This window comes from Drosophila elegans, unplaced genomic scaffold (assembly GCF_018152505.1).
Source record: "Drosophila elegans isolate 14027-0461.03 unplaced genomic scaffold, ASM1815250v1 contig_149, whole genome shotgun sequence".
In the NCBI taxonomy this organism is placed as follows: Eukaryota; Metazoa; Arthropoda; class Insecta; order Diptera; family Drosophilidae; genus Drosophila; species Drosophila elegans.
The window spans coordinates 20,612,479-20,637,649 of record NW_024545513.1 but is presented as its reverse complement, the minus strand read 5'-3'; the positions used below and the strand labels follow the sequence as shown (position 1 = coordinate 20,637,649).

General features: G+C 38.3%; 1 protein-coding gene across 12 annotated transcripts in view; it reads left to right on the top strand.

Moving 5' to 3' along the window:
• Positions 1 to 25,171, top strand: part of LOC108147618 (neurobeachin) — a 186,064-nt gene that overhangs the window by 138,545 nt on the left and 22,348 nt on the right. For 5 of the 12 annotated variants that reach the window (XM_041710244.1, XM_041710239.1, XM_041710238.1 and 2 more), the window contains 13 exons: positions 5,756 to 5,882; positions 10,735 to 10,931; positions 13,908 to 14,029; positions 14,130 to 14,256; positions 14,354 to 14,473; positions 15,123 to 15,269; positions 15,621 to 16,188; positions 16,271 to 16,356; positions 18,956 to 19,096; positions 19,528 to 19,667; positions 20,216 to 20,429; positions 24,418 to 24,640; positions 24,934 to 25,076. In XM_041710244.1, the coding sequence (XP_041566178.1) occupies positions 5,756 to 5,882; positions 10,735 to 10,931; positions 13,908 to 14,029; positions 14,130 to 14,256; positions 14,354 to 14,473; positions 15,123 to 15,269; positions 15,621 to 16,188; positions 16,271 to 16,356; positions 18,956 to 19,096; positions 19,528 to 19,667; positions 20,216 to 20,429; positions 24,418 to 24,640; positions 24,934 to 25,076 (2,355 nt within the window). Of the gene's footprint in view, positions 1 to 5,755; positions 5,883 to 10,734; positions 10,932 to 13,907; positions 14,030 to 14,129; positions 14,257 to 14,353; positions 14,474 to 15,122; positions 15,270 to 15,620; positions 16,189 to 16,270; positions 16,357 to 18,955; positions 19,097 to 19,527; positions 19,668 to 20,215; positions 20,430 to 22,403; positions 22,413 to 24,387; positions 24,641 to 24,933; positions 25,077 to 25,171 lie in introns of all 12 variants that reach the window. The other 7 variants (XM_041710241.1, XM_017274259.2, XM_041710236.1 and 4 more) reach the window with 5 other exon arrangements.

The window sequence follows — 25,171 nt, the reverse complement described above, 5'->3', positions numbered from 1 at the left end:
GGTTCTAAGTACAGTTTCCTGTTTCAACTTGGTTCATTGCAAAAATATTACCCTCAGCTCCAGTTCATTTTGTTATGTCGACTAATTTCATTTTGTAGCAGAGAGAGAGATAAACAAAGTTCAAGCCAAAATATAATTGTTGTCATTAAAAAAATAATAAACCTCAACCCTTCAGCAGCATGACATAAATTAATTAAATAAATTAGAAAATGTGCTGGAAAGAAAAATTGAAATGGAATACTTTGGTGTAATTAACTTGGTAGGAAGTGAGCCAGGAAGCAAAAGCGGAAGTTGTGTGGAGGGACAAAGGCAATAGCAATAGCAATAGCAATAGCAAAGGCAAAGGCAAAGGCAAAGGCAAGGGCAAGGGGTCAGAGGTCAGGGCAAGTGATTGCCCTTTTGTCACATGGCACTTGAGTGGCAACGTGGCAACGTGGCAGAGTTCGAGTTCAAGTCGTCGGCGTCCTCCTCGTTGCAACAGCGAGCAAACGACGACGACCAACAACATTAACATCAACACGACTGACAGGACGTCCATTAAAGATATGGCAATCTATCCAGGAACAGCCTGCCGTGCTTTGCAACCCCATAAAACCTGTCGCAAACGATTTGCCGCCACTTTTCAGGCGCATTACATAATTCATGAGTGCAAAACAGTGATTTCTGTCAGTCAGTTTTGTACCATTTCTAGATAAATGCATGATTAAATTTTATAAATTGAAATGTATATTTGTCAGTTGTCGATAACAAACTAAAGCATTAAATTTGATGGGTTTATTTCAGTCTCTTTTATTTATGACTGGCTAATATGAATTTATTTGCCCATTTATGTATATGTCAGTTGCAATACCAAGAACATCACCAGAGGGTTTAATAATTGCAAATAACAAATAATTTCATTTATTTAGCTTTACCTTTAAAATTTGATTGCTTTTGTTCGCGGTGTCAATTTAAATGAGCTTATGCGTTGAATTTAATTAAATTAAATTATTGGATGTGGAAAATTGTGATGTTTCATGGAAGCCAGTTTACAACAAGGTGGTTGAGTTGTGATTTTCCAATGATGACCATTCTATTAATGCCTGCCTGCCTGCCTGTCATGAAAAAAAGATAATCAATTAAATGTGTGACATTTGATTGGCTCAATAGCTAACTGTAATAGCTCCACTTTGTGCGCCTGTCTCTTGCTTAGATGACTCACCGTTTCCCGGAGTTTTCCCCCATTTTCCTTCCGCCAAACCTCCCGCCCTTTTTGGCCACGACTGCACTTTGTGTCAATGCTATGCACATCAGCCGCGGCAGAACGTCAATGGCAGTCAGTGTCTTTGCCATTCAGTCAGTCACTCAGTCACTCAGTCATCCAGCCAGCAGCCATTGCCAAGATGGAGATGGAGATGGCGATGAAGATGAAGGCACACGCTACTTAGTCTGCGAAATTGCCGACTCTGGCACTTTGCATGTGCGTATATGCGCTATATGGCCCCTCCCGACCATATCCACCAATGATTTTCCCCATTTTCCTACGGCAAACTCCTATTGCTTGCACAGTTGTTTGCATTGCAGCGGCAGATGCTGTCAATAATAAATTTCCGTTAGAGCCGCAGCAGATTTGCAAGAGGGAGGAGAACCAGTTGGCTCGCCAGGCGGCACGTTTGTGTCGTGGGTAGAGTGGGAAAATTGGGTGGAAAATTGGGTGGAAAATGGTTAGAAAAGGGGAAAGGGAAGGCAAGGAAGGCCAGGAAGGAAGCACATAAGCGCATTGCCCAAGACAAGATGGAGATTGGGAAAAAGGAAGGAGATTGCAGCTCGGCACTAAAAAGATGACATAAAGATAGAGACGGGCGGGTGTTGAAATTGAATAGGGGTAACGAAGCGTCAGGTTCATGGGGTTGGGCATTCTAGGGTGATTCTGGAGGAGGAAGGAAAAATCGAGGGAAAGGGGTGCTAGAAGTAAGGAAAAGCATGGTGCAAAGAGTAAAAAGGGGGCCAAGGAAAAACAAATCGCACTGCAGGCATGCAAACGATGCGCTGTCGCCTGATAAAGTATACGACCGATTGCCCGTTTCTGCTCGACGGGCCAAAAGGGAAAAAATCGCAGACGCTCAGCCAGACGGTGGATGCAAATGGAAAATGGAAAATCATCAGGACGCTGGGTTTTGGGCGGAAAAGGGCGGCCAGATCCATGGCATCAAGATGGAGAGAAGCAGCTGGGGAAGCGGCCAAGACGAGAGCGACACGTTGATAAATTTATTGAAATTCTATTGAAACGAAACGATTTGACTGCGCCAAGGACCACGGACCAAAAGACAGAGACAGAGACAGAGAAAGCGACAGCGACAGATGTAGAGCGCCAGAGGGAGACAGAGAGACCCACACAAATCGCTGATAAAGTGGAAAATGAGTGCAAAACAAAAAGAAAAGTGCAGAAGAAAATTGTCTCCATGTGGAAAGAGGAGCATCAACTGTAGTAAATTGCAAATAAATTTCATGATACTGCACACTGTAAGAATGAAATAGCAAAGTATTTTTTGAATTAAAAAAAAAATAAAGTTTAGTTATTGATTCCATGAAAATAAACTTAACAAAATGTTTATAGATAGTATCAAAGAATGCTATACATTTTTACCAATATTTTTAATATTTAATATTTATTTTTTTTTCTTCTTTAACACTTTGTTTTACAATATCAATTTTTGTTCCTTTTCTTTGTATGAGATTCTTAGATGATTTTTTTATGAATTTGCTTTTATCATGTAATAAAACTTTGTGTAATTTATCACTTATTAAATTGCTATACTTTTATCATTAAATGTTACATCATTACATGTAGGTACTATTTTTCTGTCTGTCGCATGAAATGGCATCCACCGCGTGGGCAATTAAACTTTTGCCATTGCATAAATTTTATCTTGTTCTGGCGGGCGGCTTTTATAGGTATTTTGCCTATTTCGGCGAGGATTGGGCACAACAAAATCTTGGCAAACTTTGCACTTAATTTTTAATTTTCTTCCATTCGGCCTTTGACCGGCCGCACTGGACAAGCGATGCTCAATTTAACCTGGCCAAGGAGAATGGAGATGGAAAAGCGAGCAACAAGCAGATGAAAATGCTCGACTGCGTACCGCAGTAAAAAAAAAATGAAGGAAAGTCGGAAAATCTCGGCTCAAAAAAGCAGCCGCATTTCTGTAGTATACTTAAGGGGGAGGGGTCGGTTTGTCCATGGAAAATGATGGAGGAGAGACAGATATAAAAAAAAAAAACAACCGGCAAGGAAAAATTCTTCTGGTGGAAGGGGGCGTAGAAAAGGCCAAATTTAATTTGTGCTCAGTGGCTGTGGCAACTCTGGGCCATGTTGGTGTTGTTGTTGTTGTTGGGCCATGAAGAAATTGCTACCCAATTACGTAATAAAATCTGACTGAAGTTTCTACTCTTATTATTTAATTTTTTCTTTATCTTTTCTCTCTTTGCCCTCTTCCTCCTAAATGGGGAGCAAATTGTTCGAGGGGATTTGGCAGGAATAAAAAGAAAACAGGAAAAACAGCGTTAAGGGAGGTGGAAAATTCGCGGGAGCTTGGTAGAAAATCCCGCTTGGCGCTTATTAAGAAATAATGCTGTAGAAACCAAACGCAAAGGCGTCAAATCAACTTTTGTTTTGTTTTCTCTCCTCGCCAGCAGCAAAATATTAAATTGGCCAAAATACAAAGAAAATAAATAAACAAAAACTAACAAAGAGAAATGCAAAATAAGCCTAGTCTTGAAGCAAACGACATCACACATTAAATTATTAAAAGCTCTAAAGAAAATAAACACTATCAAAATGCCTTAATTATTAAGTGGTTTTCGTTTGAAAAAGGATTTTAGGAATTAAAACGAATTATAGTCCGAATCAAGACGCAGACATAAAAAAAACTTTCCAAAGGACCTTAAAACAAAAGAAACAACATTTAAAAACATACATTTTTTGTTGTGGTAAAATATTTATGTTGAGAAATAATACATAAATCCAATGTCGAAATACTTTTTAATATAAATCTCTTAAGCATTTATTGCCACAATTCGAGCTCAGCAGAACTTCATTTCGATTGTTAAACAAACGGCAATAAATGAGTTTTGGCCAACAAACTGTCGTTTTGGCCACCAAAGGAACAGAGGAAAACCAGAGCCGAAATCAAAAAACAAGAAGGAAATGCTGGAAAGTCCGGAAAATTGCAAAAAGCTAGCAAAGGGCCAAAAACCCTGGGTAATAATAAGTGCCCTGTGGGGCAGCTTAGTAAAATGCACAGAGAGTATCTCGGATTTCTCAAAACAGTACCCACTACGTGTGTACATCAGTGAGTTTGTAATTTAAGTACATTTTGTATATGAACAAGCCGCTTTCCAAAAGTACAGGTGTACATTAAAGCCCCCAGAGGTAAATTTTGTGGCAAAGCGAGAAAAGCGTCAATTTTTGTGGGTTATTTTTGAATCTGAGTATTAAATTATGCGTGTGCAGTACATTAGAAAAACACAAATAAAAAGCGGAAAAACATGAAAAATACATAGAGGGCGCAAAAAATGGGGGACAAATGATGCGATAAGTGAAGCGATAAATGAACATAAAAAAGAGACAAAAAGCGAGACGAAAAGTGGGAAAATGAAGCTATAGTTTACTAAATTATATCAAGTAAATAAATACTTATATACTTATATAAATACAATATATAAATACAATATTAAAAAAATAAACTTTAAAATTTTCAAAAGTTTATGGATCACAAAGCTCTGTGTTTATCACATTTAAATAAAAATAAAATATAGGCCTTTCCTATATTAGCTCTTTCATTTATTTAAAAACTGCACAATTTTTTATTAATTTGACTATTCTATAAGACCATTTTGAATAAAAAACATCAGCATAATGCTTACCAATAATCAGGCCACTATATCCCTTATTTATTCTCATGTGTATATATTATTATATTTCTGTTTTGGTTTTTTTATTAAGCTTATTATCGGAATTGTGAAAATAGCCGAAATAACTGAAATACAGAAATATATATTCAAAGCGATATTCGTTCGCAACGCTTTTTCTGCAATTGCCAATCAATGTGCAATCTTCTCAGTTTCAGCAAATGTATCTTTGTGTGGCTATGGTATCTGTTTGTGTGTGTGTGTGTGTATTCAAGTGTTTGTGTGTGCCAAAGGCAATAATCATAAAAAACCGTCAAACGCTTTGTTTTTGCTCTCGAGAATTGAGGCAATAATGCTGAAAGGAAAAACGAAATTCGAGGAGAAAAACTCAGTCTTGGCTTGCGATTATTTTGCCATTACTTTCCATTATTTTACTTTATTTCAATGACTGTTTACATTAGGCACACACACACACGCACACTCAGGAAGAAGAGAGAGAATTGAGCAGATAAGTGCTGCATACTTTCGAGCGCGTGAGCTGCTTATTTTGGCCTTTCGCTTCCACTTCCTGCCTTTGTTTGCGCTGTATGTCTATGTGTGTTTGTGTGTGTGTGTGTGTGTTTGCAAGTGTGCGTATGAGTGTGTGAGTAAGCGTGTGTGTCTGTATTAGCCACTTTACTTTTGCTTATTGAACTGGGCAAAAGGCAAAAGGCAACAGCAATACTTGATACTTTGATTTTGCCATACACTTTTTCCCTCTCGAGATATTCTTTCGTCCTCCCAGTTACACAGATACAATTCTTGTCTCTATATTTGTTGATAGCCATTTAAAATAAGCTTTTCTTTGTTTGCCATTCAATTGCAGGCGGAGATTTGGAGCGTATTCATTGCCATCCTGCGCAAAAGTGTCCGCAATCTGCAGGCGTGCACCGATGTCGGCCTCATCGAGCATGTCCTCGTCCGCCTGCAGCGCTCCGAAACGGTTGTGGCAGGTAAGAAATCTCTTTAAAATATGCATCAATTATAAACTAAATCTACTTACAATAAGAAAACTAAGTTAAGTGTTCAATAATGGTTAAGAAATAGCTATGTGAGCTAAACAGGCAGCAAAAGACATCGGATTAATATTTATTTATTTATTTTCTCAGTTTTCAAATTACTTATTTTTTTACTTTAAGAAGTGTGACAATGAAAATTTTGTAAATGATATAAAGGTATAACAACACCAATCATTAACTTATTAACATGATATTCATTTAATAAATTATAAATGTTATTTCTAAAATTACTTATTTTAAAAAAGTAAGATGGATGGCGTAAGAACTCAGAGGTTGTGAATTTTATGATTTAAATATTTTTGTATGTACATTTCTTTATATATATTTAACTTTATAAAGACGTGAAGGGACTGTGAATTCATTATCGAAAACTTAGTTTAAAGTAATGGAAATTATTTATCAACTTTGAGTGCTTTCCTATTAAAACTCTTAATGATAAGAATTTTCCTTTTTCGGTCAGTTTCGGTGCTTAATCAAAATTTGGGTGGAGCATTATAGAGTTGTCAGTTTCGTGGAACAATGGAGTTTACACTTTTCACCATTGTTTGACTGGTATGAATAGATCCCGAAACTGGCTTTGGTTTGCTTTTGCTCTGGTCCGCTGAATTGCCTCTCGATTAATTTCACGCTTGTCAGCAGCACTGACACGCCCAGTTGCGCCCCCCGTTCCACCACCTCTGTGGAAAACCACTGAGCCGCCCAAAAACCGCCCAAAAACCACCCAACCACCCAATGGACCACACAGTGAAAAGCCAGAGAAAATGGGGGATTGGTATGGAACGGTGCAGCTCGGCAACAAATTTGCTCTTCATTAGCGACCCTCGCTGGCCCCGCCCACTGCAACACCCTCTGCCCCATCCCTATTTTCCACACCCCTCAACTAACACACATACCCACACACTCACACACTTGCTACTGCCTTAAGCATGTGCGTGCCTTTGACTTTGATTTTGATTTTATTAAGTCAATGACACATCTGCGGTCTGCACAAAATCCCAGCGCCCACCCATCCACCACCCACTCACTTCATCCCTCCATATATCTTTCTGCACCCACCTCCACCCACCATCCACCCCCTCCCCGTTATTCATTCCGCATTTAACGAACTGTAACTGCTGTCAATTTGCAGTCGCTGACTTTTGAGCTCTGTCTGTGTGTGTGTGTGTTTGTGTGTGCGTGTGTGTGTGTGTGCGTGTGTGTGTGAGTGCGTGTAAAGCCCGGAGAAAGGAGAAAGCAGAAAGGGGAGAAAGGACACAAACAAAGACATAATTTCATACATACACAGAAAAATACAATTTCAGAACAAAATTAATCACATTTTGAATTTAGTTTTCTTTAAAATACTTGCTTGGAAAATCGTTAAATAATGATCTTGCAAATACCATTTTAATATAATGTATTTCTTGTTAGTTTTTAGGTTTTGTTAGTTACCTGCCTTGATATATGAAGCAAAACAAATATGATATTATAGCAAAGATTTTAGTTTCACTATGATGTTCAAACGGTAAAAAAATTGTTAAATAATTTTTACTTACGTATATTTAAGAGACATGTTATCTTAAAAAAAATGTAATTATACTATTTGTTTATCAAGATGAACATTTTATTGGAAAACATATGCTTTGACAATAAATCATTAAACAAAAAATACAGATCGAATACTAAGGATAACATTTTAATAAAACAAACTCAAAATAGTAGCCCATTTTTCCACCTGTATAAGGGATGTCTGTCTACTGTCCCTTCCCCCACATTTCTTCGTTTCGCCATGTGTGTATGTGTCACCTGACAAATGCCAAAACGTGACACTTGCCAAGAAATTAGATAAGTTAAAAGTTCGTTGTCTCGGCCAAAGTTCAGCTTAGGGTAGCAACTTCTCGGATTCCATATAACATATATGTCTCTGCGTATGAGTGGTTATCTATGTGTATCTGTGTTTAGGATTAGCACACATCCATTGCCTACTTTTCTTGGCTCCAACTTAAAGTTTTTAAAAAGTCGACAGTGCAATTGCAAAAATTTGATAAGAGAAATTGTTGCGTTAAACGCTCTCACTTCTCTTCCCCTTCTCTTGCTCTTTATATATAGAAATATATATATATATATACTATATATATATATAGTCTTCTTACCAATGACTCTTCACCAGCTGAAGATGATAATGATGATGATGAGCTGGGGCAGTAAAAACTTTGGCATGCCAAGGAAAATGTAATTAAATGCTGATGAAGCTGTGTGGCGTTGGAAGAGAGGGAAAAACTGGAGGAAAAGCCAGGGAGCTGAATACCAACTGGGGACCAAGTGGGCTACATAGTCGTCTTGGGAATGCCGCAGGGAATGGGCAGTGGGAATTGGGCTCGGAGGTTGGAGATTGGGTAGCCAGTGGCCCAAAGGTACAACCTGCCGGAGTTACTTAATTTCTGAGTTCATGCAACCAAAAACGTGTTGAATAGTGTGTGTGCACGGCAAAAATAGAATGGTGCTTAACATCACCAACTTATTAAGCCAACATTTTCTATTTTATTATTTTTTTTTAATGTATTGAAAATGTATGCATTATAGTATTATTATGCATCCTTTTTTCTTGAGTTTGTTAAATGTCAACGTTACTTTTTCGATATTTAGCCGCCAAGAACATTTTGATCATAATATTTAATACAAATATAAAAATATTAAAATATATGTTCGGTACAGAGCATATGTGTGTGTGGAGGGGGTGTAGTGGGTGTTAAATAAGACCAATAGGTGTAAGTGAGAGAGGAGAACAGAAGGTGAACCAAACAGGCCAGCCATTAAAACGGCCCGAGCGTCCCATTTCAATTAGTGTGCATTACAAATGAAGTTTGGGAATAGCAGAGCAGCATTCGCTGGAAAACCAGACGACGTCGTCTTGCCCCCAAGGGACTGGGGGCGGGTGGCATTGGGAGGGGCGTGGCTAGTGGGCGGAGGAGTAGGCGAGACAGCTAAAGAGTAAGAGAAAGACAGAGAGAGAGAGAGAGAGAGAGAGATAGAGAGAGATAGAGAGAGAGATGGGGAGAGAGCAGGGTATTGCCAGCGGAGGCAATCAGTTTGAACTCCGGAATTAATAACTATTTGGCCAAGCTTTTGGCTAAACTTGATTGAAAATGCAATTCCCTCACAAGAGGGAGATGGCTGAAATCGAGCGAGAAGGGGCATAACTTCTCAAAACAGACTGAAACAGAAACAAAGACAGAGAAGGGGAGAGAGAGAGAGAGAAGGTGAGGGAGAGGGTGAAAAAGCGAGAAAGGGAGGGCATCATATTTGTGGCTCATTGAAACATAGATGAATGATGGAAATAGTTTTTGGCTCAAAAACTTCTACCCCGGGTGAGTTTTCCTTTTAATATTTCATAATTTATATTGCGATTCAATTGAAACTTTGCAATTATTTGAAATATGGCAAGAAAATATCCTTGCATCTGCTTGACTCTAGGTTTTTAATTAGCTCTTCTAGTCGATCTTTATTAAAAATAACTAAACAAACGTTGCAAGTTGTGATTTATATTTGAGAAAACATTATTCTCCTGGTTACGTTCTAATTATTTCTTAGTAAGGCCAACACCGCTTTCGTCTTTGTTAAATCTTATAACCACTTATAGTTTGTCAAATGCAAAACTCTTGTCCTTTAATCTTGTCATTTGGTATAAAATTGCATGTTCTTAATGATTCTGAAACTGTGACTGTTCTTTGAAGCGTTGTGGCAACTTTTTACGGGCTTTTGACTTTGCTTTAAATTGGAATTCAATTCGCGCAGTGGCAGTGGCAATGCTAGATCAAATGCAATATAGAGCTGATGGCCTTGCCACGACCACAACCACGCCCACCTACGACGCCCCTTGCCACGCCCCCTCCCCCCGTCTTTTAGCATTTAGCATTCGCTGCGAGAGAGCGTGTCCTTGCCACTTGGGTGAACGCGAGGACTTTGCATTCGGTTTCGCATTTGAATTTGCATTTGCATTTGCATTTGCAACTTGCCACCTGAGCTAAAACGGGAACTTGATTGTTGCCACAAACACGCACACACACGCACACACAGTTGAGTTTGGCAGGCTGTCAGCAGCATTTGCGCATATCCTTTAGGCCTTCAACCCATTTCCTGCCTTTCCGCAGTTAATGGCTCGGACATTTAGCGTGTATGACTCTGTATCTCTATTTTTATCGCCGAGTGTGTTTATGGGGGCATAAAAACAAGCTCTCATAAACTTTTTTTTCCCACATTCGACCACACTTGTTAGTTGTAATTTATTTAATGAAAAGTTGGTTTTTCTATTTTCTAATATATAGCTGGTATTATCATTTAATACCCTAAGGCTTAATAATTTCATATGTTTTTGTATGATTTATAAAATTGGAAATTATTTTAAAGCAGGCAATCTAATTTGCCTTTAAATTACATTTCTAAATATTTTATTGTGTTTATAAAGTGTCCAAATAAATCTGTAAATTAAAAGTTTTAAAGAAAACTTTTTGTATGTATCCAAAGGTGTCCAACAGTATGCGTTGAACAACTTAATTATCGGTCAAAATATATCCAACGTATTTTATATTTAAAATGTATATACACACATTTTTAATTAGTTTTAAACCCCCAGAGATTTAAATGTCGTGCTTCTATGAACTTCAAATTTGTAATTTATGAATGACAAATTAGTTGTACAAGTTTGTTGGACATTGAACGGCAAAAGTAATTTAAGTCTCTTAAGTTTCATAAGCTCCTGATTTGCATTAACATAAATCAACGCATTTGTTCACCATCTCCCTTCCAGATCTGCTCATCGAGATGCTGGGCGTGCTGGCCAGCTACAGCATAACGGTGAAGGAGCTGAAGCTGCTCTTCGGTACAATGAAAGCCACCAATGGCAAGTGGCCGCGCCACTCGGCCAAGTTGCTGAACGTCCTCCGGCAGATGCCACACCGCAATGGACCGGACGTGTTCTTCAGCTTTCCTGGCCGCAAGGGATCGGTGAGTGCTAATAGACGATGCTTAAACTAATGGCCCATCTGATTCGATGGCTGGGTGATGAGCGATAGATAATAGTGCATGGGATGAGCCAATTAAGAAAACATGTATCAAACTTATTTAAAAAGAGAAGGGGCTGCTACTATGCATCACTACGATTCTTAAATCACATTAAATGGTGTTTAAAAATATGCATTATAGTGCTAATAGACGATGCTTCAACTAATGGCCCATCTGATTCGATGGCTGGGTGATGAGCGATAGATAATAGTGAATAGGTTGAGCCCATTACAAAAACATTTATCAAACTTATTTAAAAAGAAATGGGAATGCTACTACGTTTTACTATGTTTTTTAAATCACTGATTTATATAGTAACCCCCCAATAAAGGGTTTTCTCAGTCGAGAGGAGTTTTTAATTTAAAAACCAACTAAATATATTGTCTTAGAGTTTTCGGAAACGTAATTAAATTCCCTTTTACCTGCTGGTCCATTTACTTTGGGGGTTCTCTCTAGTTGATATTTTTAATTTTGGCCATGCAATGCACGCAAGGATTGTGCTCCCTGTGAATGCAACTGGCAAAGGCCGGAACAAAGGCACATTCGATATAGGATAAGGTCCCGCGGGAAATCCACATTGGACCCCCATCGACATATCCGCAGGCTTTTGTTTTATTGCGTCGCACTTAAAACGAATTCGAAATGTGTATGTGTGTGTTTTCCCCCAGTCTAGCTTCTTGTTTTTTTTTTTTTTTTTGCTATGTATATTTTGTTATGAGTGTGTTTGCTATCCATGTGCCTTTGACCACTTCTATGTATTTTTTTTTGTGTTTTTGGGAGGGGCACGACACTCTATCGATGTGTCCATCGCCCCATAAACATATAAAAAATGCCATAAAGTGAATTGGAAGTCAAATGCTAGCATCGCACGGAGAACGCTTTGTGCAATTGTCGCCAAATGTCTAATAAATAGATAGGTTGCTGCCCTGCCCCCAGCCAAAACATCCAATTTATCCACCTATCTGTCCAATCCACATCATATCCACACCGTTCAGACCCCTCTAATTTTGTCATTTTCTTTTTTTTTTTTTTTTGATAGGGTCTTTTCACGCAATTGGTTTATTTATTTTTTTTTAATTTTCCGTTTAGCCAGCCTTTTTGGAGGGGGAAACCAACCAATCCACTTAACCGCCGATCAGCGATCCACATGCACGCCTAATGCCATTGATGGTGCTGATTGCAACAGAACGACGGGACTCGATTCGAATAATGACATTTGCTGGAAAAGCCAAAACCCAAAATCCAAAATCCAAAATCACCCGGGCGCCATTTGAGTTTTTCGCTTTTCCTCACTTCTGTCACGGGAAATGGGGGAAAAATTGGGTAAATGTGGCAGAGTGGCAGCGTGTGTGTATGTGTGTGTGCGGTGCAAAGTTGCTTGCAACCGCAGCAAAACTCCAACAGTGTCAGCCTTTGTCACGTTCGCCCGGCCTTAACCCATTAAACATTTAACCCAGTCGGTCGGTCTCTTCCCTGGCCCCAAAAAGTGGTCACCATGTCGCCCATCGACCACTCGAAAAGGCGAAACCACTAGATAAGTGCAAAGTAAATGAAATTTGATCTTTGTAAGAGGGTTAAATAGTTCCTCAGAGTTCACGAGCAAACAAGTGATTTAATAAACTGAGAGCAGGATAAAAAACTCAGCAGTTAAATAAATAAAATAAATCGCACGGAATCAATGACTTCAAGAGGAGATTCAAACCACTTAACTCAAATAATGATTGATGAGAAAACATATATCTATAAATAAATATTTATATGGGAAATCAAATTTAATCATTGAAAGTCAAATAATAATTTCAAGGCATTTAATTTATTTAAATCAAAAGAAATAATTGCCAAAGCAAACACTTAAATAACACAAATATAAAAAAAGGAGATAAATAAATCAAATTAAATATGCTACTGTAAATGTGTAAACTAAAGTAAATCATAATCAAATCAAATAATTACATGCAAAAATAAGAAACTTATCTAAATTAGCTGTAGGACTGACCAAAATCAATCAATAATTGCTTGGATTTACATTTTAGGTGATGGCAATCAACTGAGTCAATTATTTTAAAATGTCATTGGTCTAATATATAATAGCTGAGATTGTCTCAAAGGGAAAGCAATGAGATACTCGGATATCAAATGCATAAATATTTGTTAACTGATTGGAGATGAATTACGTCTTGATGCCTCAAGTGGATAATGTCAAATGCCATACCCACAGAAATAGTATAATGGTATTTCTAAACGAATATTTAAACAGGAAGTCAAGCAGGCAGGAGGCAGGCAAAGTGAAGTGAATTAAATTTATGAACTGCCAGCAAAATTTCACCTGACTATCCAATCAGCCAAGTTAAAAGTTTATACTCCTTTGTAGCTGCTCTCATCTCGAGTTTATCCTTCTCGGCAAGCATCATCGTCGACCAGACCACCAGTATAGCCACAGAATTGATGATAAATCAAATGTGCTCATTTCCTTTTAATTTTAGTTCACTTCTGTTTTGTGGCTTCTTCTGTTGAATTATCCAGCTGTCTTTGCATTTGCATTTGCATTTGTGGAATGGCTTTGAGGCTGCCACAGGAAATACATTCGTGTGTATGTTTGTGTGGAATGGAATGTGCCACAACTTGCCTAGGCAGTCAAAAGTAGTTCCCTCTGTGATTTGTACAGCTTCTTTTGGGGGTGTGGGGGTGGGTTTCAGGAATTTCATGTCTATTTGTTGGGGTCCTATGGTGTTTGTTAAAGGCTCTCTCTAGCTATCTCTCTCTATCTATCTCTCTATCTATCTCGTCTCCATGTGCCAAGTCAATTATGGGGCTTATTAATGCTAATTACTCAAGGTATCGAAATGGGAAACGGCTTATAATTCAATTGAATTTTGCAATGATTGGTAATCGGTTTTCGGTTTCATTGTCCCCTTTTAGGCCATGGTCCTGCCGCCTTTGGCCAAGTGGCCGTACGAGAACGGATTTACTTTCACCACCTGGTTCCGTCTGGATCCCATCAACTCGGTGAATATTGAGCGTGAGAAGCCCTACCTTTACTGGTGAGTGTTGCAAATGCAATTAAACATAAAACGTTGTGTACTAAGAATGCCTCAATTTGTGGGATATATATAAATTCAAACTTCTCATTATTTTGTACAGCTTCAAGACATCGAAGGGCGTGGGCTATACGGCGCACTTTGTGGGCAACTGCCTTGTTCTCACCTCGATGAAGGTCAAGGGCAAGGGCTTTCAGCATTGTGTCAAATATGAATTCCAGCCACGAAAGGTAAGATAATCCACCCACAAGAGCACTCTTCACCATCCGATTTTTCGGCCTAACTTTGGTTTTTTTTTTTGTTTGTGTTTTTGTATCTCTGTTTCAGTGGTATATGATTGCCATAGTGTATATATACAATCGTTGGACGAAAAGCGAAATCAAGTGCCTCGTTAATGGACAGCTGGCCTCTTCAACCGAGATGGCCTGGTTTGTTTCCACAAACGATGTGAGTATCGGGCATCTCAGAAGCTAAATTCTATAAATATTTATTAAACGTGTCGAGTTGTATTGTATTTTGTGATAAGATGGCATCAATTTATGCTTGCGTTATGTTGCCATGTTTTATTATTATTTAGTTTATTTTCTTTATTGCTGTAACATGCTTTTGAAATGTAATATGTTATATCACTTGAACTTAAGTGATATTATATCAGATATTTGCTTAATTTTGTGACTCTCATTATTTCAATTATAAATATTTTGTGCAATTACTTATTCATTAATTATTAAGCATTTTGTGGTAAATTATTGCTTTTGGTAAAGTTATGTATTCTCAATATTACAAAGTTTGTAATTTTCTACTTAAACATTTTGTTATCGAAAATATCGATACCTATCAACTTTTGAAAGTTAAAAGTTTCTTTACCTTACAAATCTTTGTGAAATATAAGTTATTTTTGTAAAATAATAAGTTAAAGAAGCTGCGTAACTGCAATGAAGACAAAACCTGTTTTCCTTCTTTTGAGATTATCGATTATTAAATTTCGATTACTGTTTGAACCTTTGAACCAGAATATTTGATGTCTTATTGAACGTATTTAGGTTTTGTATTTAAGAAGTCTTCCCATTTAACCAATTCTTGCATCCTTTTCTAGCCCTTTGACAAGTGCTACATAGGAGCCACCCCCGAATTGGATGAGGAGCGCGTGTTCTGTGGCCAAATGTCGGCGATCTACCTTTTCAGCGAGGCGCTGACCACGCAGCAGATCTGCGCGATGCATCGCCTGGGACCCGGTTACAAGGTAAGTGGGGTTAGGTGGTGGGGTATGTGGGTTGTGGGTTGTTGGTTGTTGGTGGCTATAACCCCTGGACTCAGCCACCATCCATTGCCAGCCCGGCGATGGTCAAGCGCACGCACCACTGCACCACTACTTTGCACTGCCGAAATGCCGCAGCAAAAATGTCCTCGTCTGTACAGAAATAACGTCGTTTGTTCATATATGCCGTTTCTCTTTTCTTTTTTTGCTCTTTTTTCTCTCTCTCTTTTCGTGTTTTTTTCAAAACTTCTTGTCCGCTGCACTGCTAAAAAAATAATATACTACAAAACTTGCACAATACAAATAAACAAACACTTAACACTGTGTGAAAAACAGTCGCAGTTTCGATTCGACAACGAGTGCTATCTGAATCTGCCGGACAATCACAAGCGGGTGAGTCACTTTCAACTTCTGCCAGCGACCTTGGGGGCGTCATCACTACCGGGCGTGGGCGGTGGCGTTGGCGGTGGCAGTGGGAGTGGCACCGGGGGCGGCGATGCAGCAGCCGCAGCGGCAGCTGTTGCCGCCGGTCAGCAACAGCAATTGCAGTTGCAATTCCAAACGCTGGCCGCTGAACAAGAGGCGCGTGCCATCGATTGGACGGATGAGAAGCTTGATTTGAATGCGGCCTTTGTGAAAATACGAGCGGTTTTAACCGCCCGCAATGCAGTGACCTTGGCAGGCAGTAGCAATAGCAGTAGCTCTACTGCAGTAGCCACCGCAGCAACAACAGCAGCCGGAGGAACATCTCCCGCAGCAACATCATCGGCGTTGCCAGCAGCAGCGGCGACACAAAACGACAATGATGCCGTCGCACTACAGCAGCAACATGCAACAACAGCGTCGTCTGGCAATGCGGACGATCCGCTCGGCCATTTGCCCACTGGAAATGCTTCTTCTTTTGGTATTTACACTACTTTTCATTTGCCATTTTTTATTTCATAATTATAATTTGTATTTAACTTTTCATTTGGGGACCCACTCAGAGCAACTGCGTCGAATGTCCAGTGTGAGCAGCTTGAACTCAATGGTCGGAACCGCCGACACTGAGGAGGTCAACCAGCTGAAAGCTGTAAGCAAACTTTGTTTTTATTATATATTATTTTATTACTTTTAATAATATCGTATTGTATGTTTTTATATTCGTTTTATTTTCGTGGTAAAATCTTGAAAACCGCAAAAAAAAACAAGAAAATAAATCAATTTTTCATACACTTCTGGTGTTAATTTGGTTTTTGATAGTTTTTACATCAATATTCTGCTTTCATAAGTTTTGTAAAAATATTTATTTCACAACTATTTTTTGTATAGCTTTAAGGCTTAAGGTGAAGCTTATTATATTAATGAAAATAAGTTGAAGGGGTGTTTATTTAATTTGTTGTTAAAAAATGTTGCAAAAAAATTTTTATTTAAATGTTATCCAGTCTTTTTAGACATGTTTAAAATCAAATTACCGTAATACACTTTTCCAAACAGTTTATCGATTAAAAACTTTACTGCTAGCAATTAAAAGTTATAAAGCTAAAAATGTATTTTAATACAGTTTGTAGATCTTTATAGAAACACAAATTTCTCCTTGAAACAGAAGCGCAAAAGTTAATTAAATTTCGACGAGCAATTAAAAAGAATTAAATCGATAGCCTTAGTTTGCTTTTCAGTACAATTTTTGTGTTTAAAATATGAAGGTGGCTCTTAGCAGGGAGAAGTAAATGTAGCTCAAAAACACCGCCCCACAAAAAAAAAATAAAAAAACCAAAAAACCCAGACAAAAGCGAATATTTAAGGCCAAGAATAACACCACCACCCACCGGAGATTGTTGGAAATCTTTGGGCGCGCATGTTCCATATTCCGCTAGGACATTTTCTATGCTTGTGTGCTCCACATTTTAGGACCCGAAACAGCTATTATGTAGACAGCCACCCACTTTTCACTTGCCACCCACCCACTCTTTACCACCCCAAAACCCACCTGTTCCGGGTATTATGCCATTTTGTAGTGGAAAAACACGGATGTTTTGGAGGGCGGAGGGTGGCGAAAAAGTGAGTGCTTTAGTTATTTTGAATGTTGTTTTTATGTGCCAAATCGGGAGTTGAGTTAATGGGATGGGAAAACACGGCCCCACACACACACACACACACGTGAGCACGCAATCGCATTTACACACAAACATTGCGCTTTTAAGGGAAAATGGTAGGAAAATAGGTGGGCAAAAGTTATGATCCCTAAAAGAAAACTGTGTCAAAGAAATAAATGTAAAATGTTAAAAGAAACGCCCACTCAACTAGCAAAAGCAGTTTTAGATTTTAAAGACATTCATTTTTGGACAATGTTGGCAATGTTTAAAATTTTAACATATTTATTTTGTGTCATTAGCAATACTTTTTTGTTAAGCTCTAAACAACGTTTAAATTAAAATTTCTGAAAGAAAAGTATATTTATAATATATATATATCCTTTACAACTAAGTTCTAATTTTTTTTTTAACATTTTATTTTAATTTACTTCTTTAAAACGATCATTGTTTATTTTAGGCAATTTAACAATTTTGCTTATCTTCTTTTCTACAAGATTGCTTGCTTAATTTCTTCATTGTTAATTCTTCCTAAAAATATCGCAAAGAAGTGTTTTAGGTAGCAAAATAAGCAGCCAACAACAAATATTTAATAATAATACTACCAAAACACAAGCACCAGCTTACATATATGGCACACACACACACATAAACACACACCACACACTGCCAAAGTGCACCATAAGGAGAAGAAAACTCGAAGCTCGAGAAAATTCAGCCCCCGAACAAGAAGCAGAAATGCAACGATACGTGTTGTAAATATTTTGTATATATATATATTCTTGAACAGCATTTGAATAGTTTTATATAAAGGACACACACACACACACGGATTCGTTATTGAGTTTGTGAACGTGTGGGTTAGATGTTTACGACCTAGCCGAGTTTATTATAGATTTACACAGAATTTATCAGAGCACGAAAGATTTCATGCTAGAGCTGCCTATATATTTCTGATCATCATTAAAAAAGTCTTATTCCTTGTTGAGGCTATTAAGTTGTGGTCGATTGCTGTTTATTAAGGTTTGCAAAGCATCAACAAAACCTACATAAACTCCATTACTGTAATTTGTACGTAATTTGCAAACGTTCTATTTTTTCTTTTATTATATTTTTAATTACAACTTTTGAATTTTGTCGTAATATTTGAAGACTTTATAACTCTGCTGGGTATTTAAAGTTCCGGATTATTGAACTTGGCTTTTCCTTGGTCATTTGTAAACGTGTCATTCCTGTCTGTGTGTGTGTGTGTGTGTGTGTGTTTGTTGCTGTGTGTTTTTGTTTTCTTTTTGTTGATTGTTGTGTGCCAGCTTAAAGCCAAAGCCAAAGCCAAAAGCAAAGCTAAAGACAAAGCCTAAGTAAATTGCAATGACCTGAAAGAGGACAAATCGTGGGGTCCATGGAGTCCATGGACTCCTGCCTTAGTGCCCAGCTCGATGCCACTCGATGACTCGCCGAAAGCCCGTCCTAATTCCGGCCATATATACCTCCTCCTATTCCCCCGATATTCCTCAGATATATCCCCCAATTCCCTGCTATGACTACTAACTACCAACTGACTCAACCCCGTCTTGCTTTCGTTTTTGCTATTGCCCACAGGTGCTGTACGATGGCAAACTATCGAATGCCATCGTGTTCATGTACAATCCAGTGGCCACCGATGGTCAGTTGTGTCTGCAGTCGTCGCCCAAGGGAAATGTTTCATATTTCGTGCACACACCGCATGCGCTGATGCTGCAGGTGAGTAAATGACAGGTGGAAAAAGGTGGAAAATGGTGGAAAATGGGGGAAAGGTCGGGGATGGGCGTTTCCCGCCACCCAGGGAGCATAAATTTCATGCAGAAATTTTACGACACCGGCGCATGCCTTGGCATTTCTTATTAGCCAAAAGGTCCGAGCTCGGAGTTTCGAGTTCCCCCGACAACGGAAAGCACGGCATAGCGACTCCTGCAAAATTATTCAATAAATTTTGTAATAATTTCTTGGGCAAACAACACACAAATCATAAGATACAGAAGCAGGAGTATGAAGCATGGAGCTTGTAGCTTGAAGCTTGAAGCTAGGAGCATGGAGCACGGAGCACGGCAAAACGTGTCCCGTGCAAAATACGGGGCTGATGACAGCTTAGGCGATTAATAGACCTCTGATTAAATTGAAATTTGCTTTTGCAGGATGTAAAGGCCGTGGTCACGCACTCGATACACTGCACCCTTAACTCGATTGGCGGCATCCAGGTGCTATTCCCGCTCTTCTCCCAGCTAGACATGGCCCACGAGGGCCTGGGTGACATCAAGCGGGATCCCACGCTGTGGTAAGCGAAAATAGGGGTTGGGTTGGAAATTACTAAAATATGGAGGATAGTACCCAAGAAATGTATTATCAATATTGAATCAACTCATATCGTTTAAGTACAGTCAATTCATTTTCAAGCATTTACAATTCAAATTCAATTAAAACAACTACCGCTATGATGAAAAAATTATAATCTTTCACTTGAAAGACTATTTAGGTAAATGTTTTAATCTCTTCTAGTTTCCATTCAAAACAATAATATTTTTTATACATATTCACAAACAATTTGTAGGCTTTATAAACATGGAAATAATTTGAAATTATCAAAGATATCCAAGCTATCTCTTTTCAATATTGATGTTTGAATACAGTCAATTTATTTTAATTAAGCAATTATAATTCAAATTTGAATAAAGAAAAATAATGAACTTCGAGGAAACATATAATTTTTCACTTCAAAGACTGTTTAAGTAATTATTTTACTCGTTTGTAGATTTAATTTACATTTTATAATCGATTTTGAATGCCTTGATTGAGAACCAACCGCATGTATTATGATATCCACAGCTCTAAGTTGCTGGGCTTTATCTGTGAACTGGTGGAAACATCGCAGACGGTGCAGCAGCACATGATCCAGAACCGTGGCTTCCTGGTCATCTCGTTCATGCTGCAGCGCTCCTCCCGCGAACACCTGACCCTCGAGGTCCTTGGATCCTTCCTGAACCTCACCAAATATCTGGTCACCTGCCTGTCGGCCAATAGCGATCTGCTACTCAAGCAGGTAAGTCGGTTGTGAATGCTCACATGCCTGCCAAAATTAGTCTATCCATTAAATATGCATACTGTATACGAGTATATAAGAAGGGACGATCGAATCGAAATCGAAAACCACGCTGCGTATGCGCAATGTCAATGGCATGCCATGTTTTCTTTGTGATGAATGTAAAATGTCTATGTACTATACCATATATATATATATATATTACGATAACTAAGTTTGATCTAAGTACCAGTTTTGGGGGGTGGTTAAGCATGCAAAAAGCCCGCCCCTCAGCTAAGAATCTCCTTGCGAATTTGATTTACAACTTTGTTACGCGTTCTTGTTGTTCGTTCACACCCGACAAAAAAAAAAAAACCAAAACAAAAACAAAAATGAAAATGAAACCCAGCCCATCGATTGTTTTCTCGGGTGGCATGTTAACCCATCCCTCCGAAAAAAAGAAGGAAATCCCAAAAATGATATGCGAACTCGTCTCGTTTGTTGCTTTCTCTGTCTCTATCTCTCTCTCTCTCTCTCTCTCTCTCTACACACACACCCATAAATATATATACATTTAACTCTATCTATCGCACTCACTGTGTTTTGCCTTTTGTTGATGATGATTTGATGATGACGATGATGATTATGACGATAATGGTGCACAGTTGAACACAGGCCTGCGTAATCCTTTCAAAAAAGTAAACACAACCGTAAACAATTGCTCACATTTCTCGTTATAAGTAACTGCACTTGAGAATCTCTTAAGCAAATATACTCCAACTTGTACTACTCGCATATACACACAAGCATCCAACGTCAACTCACCCAAACGATATATATATATATATACAATCATATATATCATATATGTATATCTGTGGCATATTTATGTTTGTTTTCTGCCATTTGGCAGCCTGTGCGACCTGGAGGAATTGTACCCTCCACAAAATCCCATTGGTTGCCCATTGAGTTCTATAATCCGCTTAGTTCAAAGGTAGAGCAGAGTCTTTGCTCTATTATTTAAGCTCAGCTGAATATGGAAACCAAACGATTGGTTCTTGAGTTTATTTCCTTAACCCTAAAAAGAGTGTTGCAATTTAATTCAACTATTTTTTGGTAGACATTTTGTTTTTGTTCATTTTCTAATAGTTATTGATTATAATATTGATTATATTATTATTATTATATTATTGATTATAATAATCAATAAGTATAATAATATTTTTTTCATACAATTTTTTTTGAAAAACTCTCATTTCCTTTTTCTTATTCTTGAATTCAGTATTATTTATTCTTTTTAATTCCATTAAATTCGTTTATTATTGTTTTTTTTTTAACCATCATTTGTTTAGTTTTTTGAATCCATATACGAATTTTCCCTTGCCACACTGTTGCATGCATTTCTCGCGCACCTTGCATGTGCTGTGCTTGAAGGAATCTTATTGATTGGCCCATAGCAAATTGTTCCATTCTTGCGTTCCGATTGCGATCAGTTGCCGCCATTTGATCCATATGCGTTTCATTCCGTTTCGTTTCGCTTGCACTTAGCACCTGCCTGGGCACTGCTTCAATTCGCTTGATCAGCCCAAAAACATAAATGAAATTAATCAAAATTAATACTTTCCTTAGCCAGAAATCAGCAAGACAAATGAAATGCCAAAAAGAAGATATATTAACTACAACTTAACTGTCTTCTTCTTCTTTTGTCTGCTCTCTATTTCACTCTCGCTCTCTATTTCTCTCTTCAATGCCCTCTTTCTCTTTCTATCTGTGTTTCCTGCCACGCCCACCGTTCCCACACGTTCCACACTCATAATCGCTTTCCATTTCAATCGTTCTCCGCCTTTTGCTATTGTGATCGTTTACCGATAACTCAAATCAAATGCGCCTCATAAACAACCAAAAAATGCACACACATCCATACAATTAAATACAACAACAAAACGACAACAACCGAACTATAAACAACATAAAAATCAACATGAACAACAACAGTTCTACCAGGTGAAGCTCAATTCTCGAATTCTCTGTACTTTCTGTACTTGCGTATAATCCAAATACTATATCCATGTGTAACATATATGTGTTCCCGTTTCCGTTCCACTGGTTGTATTGTTTCCTTTTGTTTCATTTTGTGTCTGTGTTTAGCGTAATTTGTTAAACATCATCTGTACATAAAAGTAAAGTCCAATCCCATCATCATCCTCGCCCATTCATCGATTTGTGTATATATATATATATACATATATATATTTTTTAGCCACCAAACTCATTCCGCTCTTCATTCCATTTTGTTCCGTTTCGCTTTGTTGAACCGCAGAACCGCAGAACCGCAACGATAAACCGCATAATCTTATTAACTCTGGGGAAACCTTGAGCTCAACCTCAAACCCCCTAAAAACCCCGAACGTCAAGCCCAGATTTTACTTTGGCTTTTCCTGTGCTCCTACCACAGTCCTTCCCACATACTCCGTTCCTCACTCAATTTGTTCAATGTGTCATTTGGATAATTGAAGCGAAAGTTGTGTTCACAGCACCGCATCGTACCTTCCTAATTGCTCGCCTCGCATATCTTCAATCCCCCCCTCTATATATACATATACCATTCCACAATCCGAATCTCCCTTGTCCTTCGCAAAATGAATAAATTTCTGGTGAAATAAAAAAAAACGAAGAGCTGAAAAGCTGCAAATATTTTTCGTGGCACCTTTGGGGTGCTTGCTGCGTTTTTATTTTACATTCGGTGCACAGCTTTTTAATTGGGAAACTTCTCCGGTAGTCGAGTAGGTTTGAGTTCTTACAAGAGGGGTTGAATTTTCCAGGGACTTTGAGGGGTGTGAAAACCATGTTGCATTGTTGCCAGAGAGCCATGGCAACCACATTGGCGAACACTGGTTTTGACAATCCAACAAGTTGAGGCGATGGCTTAACAAGTTTTGTTTGGGCCCGGCCAAAAGCAGATTAATGAAGTTGCCCTTTGGAGCACTTTAATGCCATTAAGCTATATATTTTACTGGCCTAGAGTTAAAGCAACTGCAAGATTCAATTAGTGGGCTCTAGGATTTAAGCAGTGGAGCAATAGTTTTGCGAAGCAGGCTGCTCTTGGGTAAACTTAATTTGATTATTTTATTAGGGAATTTCAAACAATTTCTAGATTCTAGAGATGCAGGTATGCGGCTACCTCAAGCGAGGAAAAAACTTTGTATATCATAAAAAAGCAAAAGAATATCTAAAAATATTTTCGGTTAAACCATGAGGTCAATCTTAATGATAATACCAATCAATTTTGGTTACTTTATATATCATTAATAAAGTCATTAAGTCATTTTGCCATCATATTTTATATACGTAAAACAACTGTGTTATTTTCTTAAACTATTTAGCCCTAAATTATTCTTAGTCTTAACCTTATCTTAATTAGCCTAGCTTAGCCTAGTTTTAGTTTAATTTAGTCTAGTTAAGTGTTACCCCCTAACTTTTGAAGCTAACCTCATGAATACCCGAATGCAATTGTTTGTTTCGTTTCATTTCGTTCCGTTCCATTCCGATGGAATTTGATTTTATGTTCGTTGATTGCCGTTATGCTGTTTGCTGCATGTGTTACCTGTTTTACCCAAAAATATGTACTTCTATGTACTACTACTACTACTACCCAAATAAAAATATCAACATCAACTACAACAACTCTGACAACAATAAAATAATAAAAACCGAAACTCATGTTTAACCGTATGTATACCGAGATCAATCTCATTATTTTAAAACCTGCACTCTCTGCCCCTTTTTGAAATATCCACACGCTTCAACCTTTTCGCCTATCCCTAAATTTATATTCTACCTATCTATAATCTGTCTATATCTACACACAAACACAATCTTCCTTTCCGAGCTACCCCCCACACACATTTTGTCCATGAGACAAAGTCACCCATCCGAAATGTGAGAGGACAGCATAAGTTACTTGACTAATTCGCCGCAGTTGTTCTGTTTCTCGTTTCTCACGTGGCAGCTGCTGGACCACGTCCTCTTCAACCCAGCCCTGTGGATATATACGCCCGCGAATGTCCAGGCGCGGCTCTACTCCTACTTGGCCACCGAGTTCCTCTCGGACACACAGATCTACAGCAATGTGAGGAGGGTCAGCACGGTCCTGCAGACGGTGCACACCCTCAAGTACTACTACTGGGTGGTCAATCCAAGGGCCAAGAGCGGCATCATTCCCAAGGGACTGGGTGAGTAGCTCTAGCAAAATGGAGCCTTGAAAACAAGAGCTCTTTGGTTACTACTTAAACTGTGGTTTAAAGGCTTTTAACAAATATTCACATGTTTTAAAATTAAATTTTTGCCAGACTGTTATTTCAAAAACACAACACAAATCATTAAAACTTCTAAACTTTTAAAGGCGCCAAAGTTACTTTCGTGATTTATTTTAGAAAGCTTGATTTGTGTCTTCGAAACCTCTAAAAGTTTTTGGTTACCTAAAACAATGCAGTTCAAGGCCTCTCTTTTTCCGATTTGCCAACAGATGGACCTCGCCCGGCCCAAAAGGACATCCTGGCCATCCGAGCCTACATCCTGCTGTTCCTTAAGCAGCTCATCATGATCGGAAATGGCGTGAAGGAGGATGAACTGCAGAGCATACTCAACTATCTGACCACCATGCACGAGGTGGGTGATTCGTGCTAGTGTCTCACTGCTCGGCCCAATAGAAATCTATAAGGAAATGAATATAAATCATTTTTTCTTGTTTATTGTTTATTGTT